The sequence below is a fragment of the Manis javanica genome, chromosome 12, assembly GCF_040802235.1.
Source record: "Manis javanica isolate MJ-LG chromosome 12, MJ_LKY, whole genome shotgun sequence".
NCBI lineage: Eukaryota > Metazoa > Chordata > Mammalia > Pholidota > Manidae > Manis > Manis javanica.
The window spans coordinates 6865470-6873772 of NC_133167.1; the positions used below are offsets into that span (position 1 = coordinate 6865470).

Genomic DNA, 8303 nt, shown 5'->3' on the forward strand with positions numbered 1-8303 from the left:
TAATATATAACAGTTTATTTGATTATTGCTCGTCCCTTCCAGAAGAACAGAGGCCCCGGGAGGGCGGGGAATCGCCTCTGTCCACAAATCAGTGCCCAAGGGGCCGCAGGGATGGGGCAAGGGCTGCTCTGGGGCTGCGGCCCTGCGCGCCCAGCCTCCCGCAAGCCCCTTGGATCTCCCGGCCTGGAGTGGGACTGGGGTTGGTGGTTTCAGGAGCTCAGTGACTTGAGACGCGTCTCCTCTCTGTGTCCGTCTCCTCTGCGTGCAGTGGTGCTGCTGGGGCCCTCGGGGGGGAGGGCAGCCGGGGGGCTTGGTGTCACGCTCCGCCTGGGCGGGCGGGCCTCAGCAGCCTGGGGGTGGGGGGCAGCAGGGTGCCTGCCGGGCCGGTGGCAGGTGACAGGAAGCCGCCCCGCAGCTGGGTGCCCGGAAGTGCCGAAGTCCTCGGGTCCCAGGGTGCTGCGGCCACGGAGGCCGGGAAAGGGACCGCGCGGGGTGCGGGACGGCGGCCACCGGGTCCTCCGGAGGGCGACCTGCGGGACGGCGGCCGGTCCCAGCCCCCTCCCTACCTGGGGCGCCGGGCGGGGAGTGGGCAGCAGCCCCGGAGGCCCGCGGGCGCCGCAAGGAGGCCGCAGCAGCAGCCTCAGCGGGCCCTGCGGGCGGGCGCCACCGGGCGAGGAGCGGTCCGGGCGGCGTGCGGGGGGAGCCCCGGGGGCGGCGGCCGGGGGTCGTGCGCGGGGCGCTCAGGGAGCGGCGGCCGCCCGCAGCGGCAGCAGCAGCAGCAGCAGCCCCGCCAGCAGCGGCAGCGACGGCGGCCCGGACCCTCCCCTCCCGGCGGCGGCGGAGGCGGGGGGCGCCAGGTCGCAGGCCGCGTAGGGCTCGAGGCAGGCGGCGAAGGCCATGACGTGCGCCACGAAGCTCTGCTCCTGCACGCCGTGCACCAGGTGCGCCTGCGGGCCGCGCGCGAACACCGCCACGTCCTCTCCGCCGTGCGTCTCGGAGGACAGCGGCACCGCCGCCTGCTGCTGGTACGCGGGGTCTCCTGGCCGGACGGGGAGGCTCAGGGCCGGCGGGGCGGGCGGCCTCCCTCTCCCGCGGGGTCCCTGCGGGGTGCCCACCGACCGCCAGCCCGCCGCACTCACTGCTCTGGCTGTCGTTGACCTCGGGCCGGAAGGTCCCGTTGAGAGCGAATCCCGGGCCGTTGCCGTAAAGGATGGAGGTGTAAGCCTTCATGTCGGAGGCCTTGCTGGGGGCGAGCCCTGGGGGGGCAGGAGGGGCCTGTGATCCCACCGACCGCAGCCTGTGCGGTGCCCTCTGTGTGCTACGCTCAGGTGCTTCTTGCCTATCCACTGCCTTGATCGTCACAAGAACCCTACAAGGCAGCTGCTGTTATTACCCCGTTTGACAGATGAGGCAGCTGAGGCTCCCAACAATTTCTGCCATATAATTAAGGAAACAGAACCTGCTACTCCCCCTGAGCCTACCGAAAATGGAAGTCCCGCGAAATGTGTAGCCACCAAAAGAGAAGACGTGAGAGTGGTCAGCAGTGACAAGGGTCAGTGTGTCCTTCTCGCTTGTGAGTTGGCTGGCCTTGTCAATGGCAGAATCGAACATGACAGCCTCGGTCAGGGCCAGATAAGCTGTCCCATCATGATGTCCATGGTCAATGCGGCCTCCTGCAGGAAGGCCACGTGAGAGGCAGGTGGTGTCCGGCTGCCCTCACCTCCCACCTCTGCTCAGCCAGGGGCTGCCACTCACCCTCCACAAAAAGGTAATAACCGCGGGGGTTCCTGCTCAGCAGGCGCAGGGCTGCCTCTGTCATCTCCATCAGGGATGGGTCCTGGGTGAGGTCTCGGTGGGCCTCATATTTTGTGTCTCCTGGCTCAAAGAGGCCTGTGGGGAAAGGGGCTGGTGTGACTGCAAGCTGAGGAGTGGAGAGGGTCGGTGGCATGAATGTGTGTGCATGTGCTTGGCCTTCTGAGGACTTGTGGGGCCAGGGCAGGACCGTGAGGGTGTGGGGGGTCATTACCCATGAGGTGTGTTACAGAGGGGTCCTGGGATGCCCGAATGAGTGCAGTGCGGTTCCACACGTACTGGGCACCCTGTGAGGAACAGAGCCAGGCTTCAGCCCATTGCCCTGTGACTTGCAGCCCCTGCCCCTGCCCCTGCTGTACCCCCTGCACCCAGGAGCCCCCATCACCTGGTACTTGGCCTGCCACTCTTGCACCAGGTTCCGCCCATCCAGCCTGATTCCACTGTGGTTGGCATTACTTGGGTACTCAGGGTCTGGGGTCCCCTTGGGAAACATGTACTTGCGGCCTCCACCCAGGATCACCTGGGGCCAGATTAGGGCAGGTGGGCTTTGGGCCTGGTAGGCCCTTTGCTCCCTCCTTGGACAACCCCTACCTCCCCCTACCAGGTCTATGGGAATGACCTGTCCCGAGCTGTACCTTCTACGCCCCCTGCCCCCCACACAAGCCCCCAGAGACCCTGCCAGGCCCCAGGGCTCAGGCTATCAGTTGCCTGAGACTGTGGCCTGTGTGGGGCCCCACCCCGTCTGGCTGGCCCTTGCTGCTTGCCCTTCATGTCGCACGTCAATGTCCATGTTGGAGATGAGCTGCTCAGCTATATCCTGGCAGCCTTCATTCAGGGCCTTAGGAGGCATGTTGGCATCCGAGTACCAGTTGCGGTTCACCACGTGTGCATAGGTGCCGGCTGGTGAGGCATGCTGCACCCTCGTGGTGGTCACCACCCCCACTGACTTCCCTAAGGGTGGCAGAAGTCAGGGTGAGTCATTGAGGTCTCTGAGCCTTCCCCTGCCTGCTAAGCTGGCCCCAAACCCACCTGCTTTCTTGGCCCGGTACATCACAGAGGTGACCTCATTGCCACGTGTCGTGTTGCACTGGTCAAAGCGGGCGGCTGCACTTACGCCAATGGTCTGGTAGTTGGCCTTGACCCCACACAGGTAGGCTGTGGCAGTGCCTGCACTGTCTGGCACCTGTCTGTCCACGTTGTATGTCTGGGGACAGAGATGCCCTTAGCTTTGCTCTGGGACAATCACCCAGATCCTGACCCAGGCCGCAGAGGTCCATCCTCACGGCCCCAGTACCCTAACTCAGGCCCCAACCCTTCTGGGGCCTTCCCTCCTGCTACGCTCCCTAGCCTTACCCTCACCCCTCTGGAATGGAGCAGCTTGTGGCCACCAGCTCTTACCTTGGACAGAGCCAGGTATGGGAAGTGGTCCATGGCCAGGGGTGTCTCAGGTCCCAGTTTGTAGTTCATCTGCCCTTTTAGGATCCGAGCGGCTGTCACCGTGGGTACCCCCATGCCTAAAGGAGCATGCTCAGTCAGGCCTGAGTACCCAGGGTTGGCCTGTGTCCACCAGCAGCCTTGGTGCTGGTGTTGTGGGGGCTACAGAGGCAGACAGGCCTTACACACTCACCATCCCCCAGGAAGAGAATGAGGTTCTTAGCGGCTGTCTCGATGGGCTGTAACTTCTTAGCAGCATCCAGGGCCTGGGCCGCCTTGCGGTTCCAGAAGGCTGGGCTCTCCTCCTCAACTGGCCAAGGGGAGAGTGGAGGCTGGATCAGCCGGGTGGGGGGAGCGCCCTGCCTTGGGGGTGACTGGGAGGCACTCCATTACCTGGGATGACGCCAAGGGAGGTCTGTAGCCTCAGGCCCAGCAGAAGCAGCACCCAGGTGCCCGGCATGCTGGGGGATGGTGGGAGGGCCGCAAGGCTGGGAGTCAGGTGAGGCTGGGACCCTAGTGAGGCCAGAACTTGGGTGCCAGCTGCAGTACAAGCTGCCTGGGCTGAAATCAGGAGAGGACTTTGTCCCTGGTGTAAAAGTCTCCATGTCCCTCCTAGTGCCCCAGGTGGCCCCCCTGACCCCACCCCTCCCTTGTGACTTTAAGCCTTGTTGGCAGAAAGGAAGTGGCAGGGTGTGGCTGAGCGAGACTAGGGCAGGGGCCCTGGAAAAGGCAGGTCCGTCCTGTAAAAGATGGGCCCCAGCCATCCCCCAGGGGGATCAGGGGCAGAGGTCCTCCGATGAGGAGCATTTGCAGTGTCTTGACAGGGGCCCCACCCAACCTTCTGCTCGCACAGTCTTGTGGGAGGACTGCTACTCCTTCATTCACTTCACTTGTTCTGGGTTTCCTGAAAGCCAGCTTCGGCCAGGCTTGCTTCTGGGTGCTGAGGGACCGCGGGCGCAAAGCACACAGCCTGGGCCAGGGGCCTGCATTTAGCTTCCTGATGCTGGGAAGCCCAGGCACACGGGAAAGGAGGCATGTGGGTGGCCTTGCTGCCCACCATGCACTCAGTTTCCCATCAGGCTTGGCCTGGGTGGCTGGATGGGTGCTGGCCTGGACAGGGCACCTGAGAGCCTGGGCCCAGAGTTCTCAGGCTGTGGGAAAGGGTGGGGCTGGTGGTGACAACAGAGCGGGGGCCCTGTCTGTGTCTCCAATTACCGAGGGCTGGGCCGGGCCAGCCTTCAGCGTGTGTGTGTGTGTGCGCACGTGCATGCGTGCATGCACCCACATGCATGCAAGGGGCAGGCAGGGGTGGGGCCTAGTGCTCTGTACATGAGCTTGACCTCTGCTCCCTTGGACAGGTAAGTAGAACCCAGGGTTGAGTCTGTTCTCTCCAGCGCCATGCACACCCACAGGTACTGCTTCTGATAAGAAGCTAAGCAGCGTCAGTCACTCCAGGCTGGGTTGAAAAGCATTCCTCCAATCCAGCAGTCGCACCCCTGGGTATTTATCCACAAGAATTGCAAGCAGTGTCTCTGGGAGAAGTTTGCACACCATGTTCATAGCAGCATTATTCACAGTAGCCAAAAGGTCTGAGCACCTCAGTGTCTGCAAACACATGAGTGGGTTATCGGAGTGTGGTCTATCCAGGCGAAGAAGAGCCTAAAAAGGAGGGAAATCCTGTCACTGCTGCAACATGGATGAACCTGGCGGACGAGATAGTGCTTGAGATGAGCCCGTCACAAATGGACAAATACTGTGTCGTTCCACTCACACAAGGCATGTAAAGTAGTCAGATGCCTTGAAATAGAGAGCAGAGTGCTGGCTGCCAGGCGCTTGGGGAGGGAGCTTGGGACTTTGTTGTTTAATGGGTACAGAGACTGGGTTTTACCAGATGAAAACTTGCTGCAGAGCAGTTGCATAACAACGTAAACAGATTGAACGCTACCAAACCGTACCCTTAAAAACGGTTCAGATGGTGAATTTTATGTTGTGCTTTTTATCTCAATTTAAAAAATGTTCCAAAGAAGAAAGCCTTGCTCCCAGCTCCGCCTGCTCCAGTGGACAGCGGTGGCCCCTTCTGTGCTTGCGCCTCCTCACCACCTGAGCTGCAGGCTTGATCTCCAAAACCAGGGCCATGCACTGGACACCAGCAGGTCACTGCCAAGCCCCACTCGCCACCGTGCCCTCTCATCAGGCAGACTTGCCCGGTCCTCCTCCCTTGACCTGGACCTGCTGTCCTGCCAGCTGGCCACACTACCCTGGGTATCATCGAGATCTCAGGAGGCGTGTCACTGGGGAGCACGCCTCTGGCCTCAGTTAATTGCCTGCGCAGCTCCTGTCTCCGGCATCATCTTGCTGTGCTAGGGGAATTCTTGACTAAAGGTCAGGGGAGAGTAACTCCGGGACGGACCCTGAATTTATTAATTTGTTCTTTTTACCAGGTTGTAGGTTGTAGGTTTGGTACTCTGAGATCAGCCATCAATCCAGAATCCCAGTCCCCTTTTTTAAATTGGGATTTTTGACAGAACTGTAGTTCACATGCATTTATAAGAAACAGTACACAGGTCCTTTGTATACTTGGCTCAAATTTCCCCAACAGTATAATCCGCAGTTTTCCAGATTTCAGTTTGGATTTCCCCCATTTGCAGGTACTCATTTGCCCGTGTGTGGGTTCTATACCATTTTACTGTATGTGGTGTTTCCTTTAACCCCCATTCCACTGAATGACGCTGAAGACGCTGAATGACGCTGAAGAGTTCCAAAGCCCCCAGATCCCTTTATACCACCTATGTCCCGCCCAGTGCCCAACTCCTGTCCTACATTTCTAAAATTTTGTCATTTCAAATAAGTTGCATAAATGGAATCATACAATCTTTTGGGATTGGCTTTTTTTCATCCAACATAATCCCCTGAAGGTTCATCCAAGTGTGGATCAATAGCTGACTCGCCCTTTGTCTTACTGGGTAATATCCTGTGGGGTACGTAGACCACAGTGGGCTTAACCACTCGCATGTCAAAGGACAGACATCTTCACTGGTTTTGGTTTTGGCTATTATAAAGCTGCTGTGAATATTCATGGGCAGAGTTTTGTGTGGACATACATTTTCATTTCTCTGGGATAAATGCCCAGGAGTGCAACTGCTAGGTCATATAGTAGTTGTTTGTGTATATATGTGTCTGTGTGTGCACGCGTGCATGTGTATTTTAAGGAAACTGCCAATAAAAGGAACCACCCAGCTGTTTTCTATCATTTTATATTCCCCTCAGCAATAGGTGGTCCAGTTTCTCTGCATCCTTGCCAACATTTGATATTGTTACTATTTAAAATTTTTAGTTCCATTCTGATAGGTGTGTAGTGTGAAATCCCTTTTCATGTATGTCTTATGATGACATTAAATAATCATCAGCCATTATCTGCCATGATTTCTATGAGTTTTGTCATGTGCCTGAGCAGGACTGGAGACCAAACATACAGTATGTGTCCCTCACAGTAAGCAAAGGATGCTTGTTCACATACAAAGTCTGGGGCCACTGGGGCATCCTGCTCCCCCTTCTGGACGGAGCCACCTGACTGTGATGACATCTGCAGGGATTACAGGGCAGCAGGCAGCAAGCTCTTCTGGTGTCAAGTGTGAGAGCACCTCCGGGGATCCTCATCTCGGTCAGGGGACAGCAGCCTCCTGCAGCCGGCTTGCTCTCCTGCTGTTCTCTGAGAAGGGATTGTCTTGTGGGGCCCCCATCTGGAGCCTTGGCACCTCCACCTTTGTCCCCATTTACCACCTGAGACTGCCAGGGCTGTGTCCCAGCCCCTAGCATGGTGCCCACGGTAGGCACTGCCAAAGACGGGTGATGCTGAGCCAACCCACAGAGGAGGGACTCATGCCTGCCTCCTGCTCTCCTGAGCTCATGATGACCTGCCTCCAGGACATGTGGTGACAGCCCGGTCACTTGGGAGAGAGCACACAGGAGCCGGCAACCGCTGTGATCAAGTCAGCCCTCCCCCCAACACAATGGGGAGCACTTCGGGGAGACAAGGCATCCCTTTCTAGGGGCTAACGCACACTGGGCCTCTTCCACCCCTTCTCATCTGAGCCTCCCCACAGCCCTGTGTCCCCTCACGCTGGGACGCTGGAAGCAAACGCAAGTTATGTTTTGCCCTCGTTTCTCTGGGCACTGTGTCGGGAAGACCTCATAGGGTTGGAGGTGCCCAGCCTCCTGAAGCCACCTGGGGGTCTGGCAGGCAGTGGGGTGGGCACTGGGGGTGAGGGTATTGTCTCAGCCCAGCTGAGAGTGGCCGTGCCTGGCCCTCCAGCGCTTCTGAAGACGTGTCCCCTCTCTGGCCAGGTGTGCCCTGCAGTTCTGGGGCCAAGAGGGGAGCCTGCCTGAGTAGAGGCCATCCAGCAATTAGCCCCAGGGAGGCTCACCATGTTCGCAGAGCAGGTAACTGCCTTGTAGCTGGGCAACTGATGCCCTAGGACAGCTGGAGAGCAGGTGGCCATGGCCTGGAGGTCACGGGCTCACTGGGGGGTCAGGTGGAGGTCACAGTGAAGGTGCTGACAGCAGGGGAGGGAGAAGGCCCCTGCCTTTTTTTGCAACTCCAGTTTGGGTGAGCATCTGCGGTTGTGCTGTGGGCCCAGGAACCCGGGCTCGGCATTTCCTGAGGGGCAGATGGGCACTGACTGGAGAACAGCCCTGGGAAGGGCAAGTTCAGGAAGGAACCAGATGGAACCACAGAGAGTTAAAGTTTGCTGAGATATGTTCTAGGGTTCAGCACAACTGAGCGCATCTAAGGCCGTAGCTGAGAGTGCACATTAGGGTGCACCTGGGGACCCCAGGGCTTACACTTTTCCATGTCACTTGCCCTCACAATGGGAATTTTGACCTGCACAAAGGTCAGCACCTGACTGGCATTTGGGGCTGGAGAGAGGTCACAAGGCCCAAAGGGCTCCCGGAAGGCAACTGTTATTAGAGGGAGCCCATTATACTGGCCTTGGAAATAGAGGCCCGGGAGGAGGTGCAGAGGCCCGAGAGGTGCAGCAGCCCGTGGTGGCTGCTGT

At 58.9% G+C, this 8303-nt stretch overlaps 1 protein-coding gene across 1 annotated transcript; it reads right to left on the minus strand.

Moving 5' to 3' along the window:
• ALPI (alkaline phosphatase, intestinal) lies at positions 1-4666 on the minus strand. Its single transcript, XM_036997834.2, has 11 exons — positions 3640-4666; positions 3440-3556; positions 3211-3326; positions 2842-3016; positions 2591-2763; positions 2198-2332; positions 2027-2099; positions 1756-1890; positions 1482-1673; positions 1140-1256; positions 1-1039 (listed from the first exon to the last, which is right to left on the minus strand). Exons 1-11 carry the CDS (start codon positions 3704-3706, stop codon positions 741-743), a joined length of 1599 nt encoding a protein of 532 aa, XP_036853729.1. The 5' UTR covers positions 3707-4666; the 3' UTR covers positions 1-740.
• Between the last annotated feature and the right edge of the window lie 3637 nt (positions 4667-8303).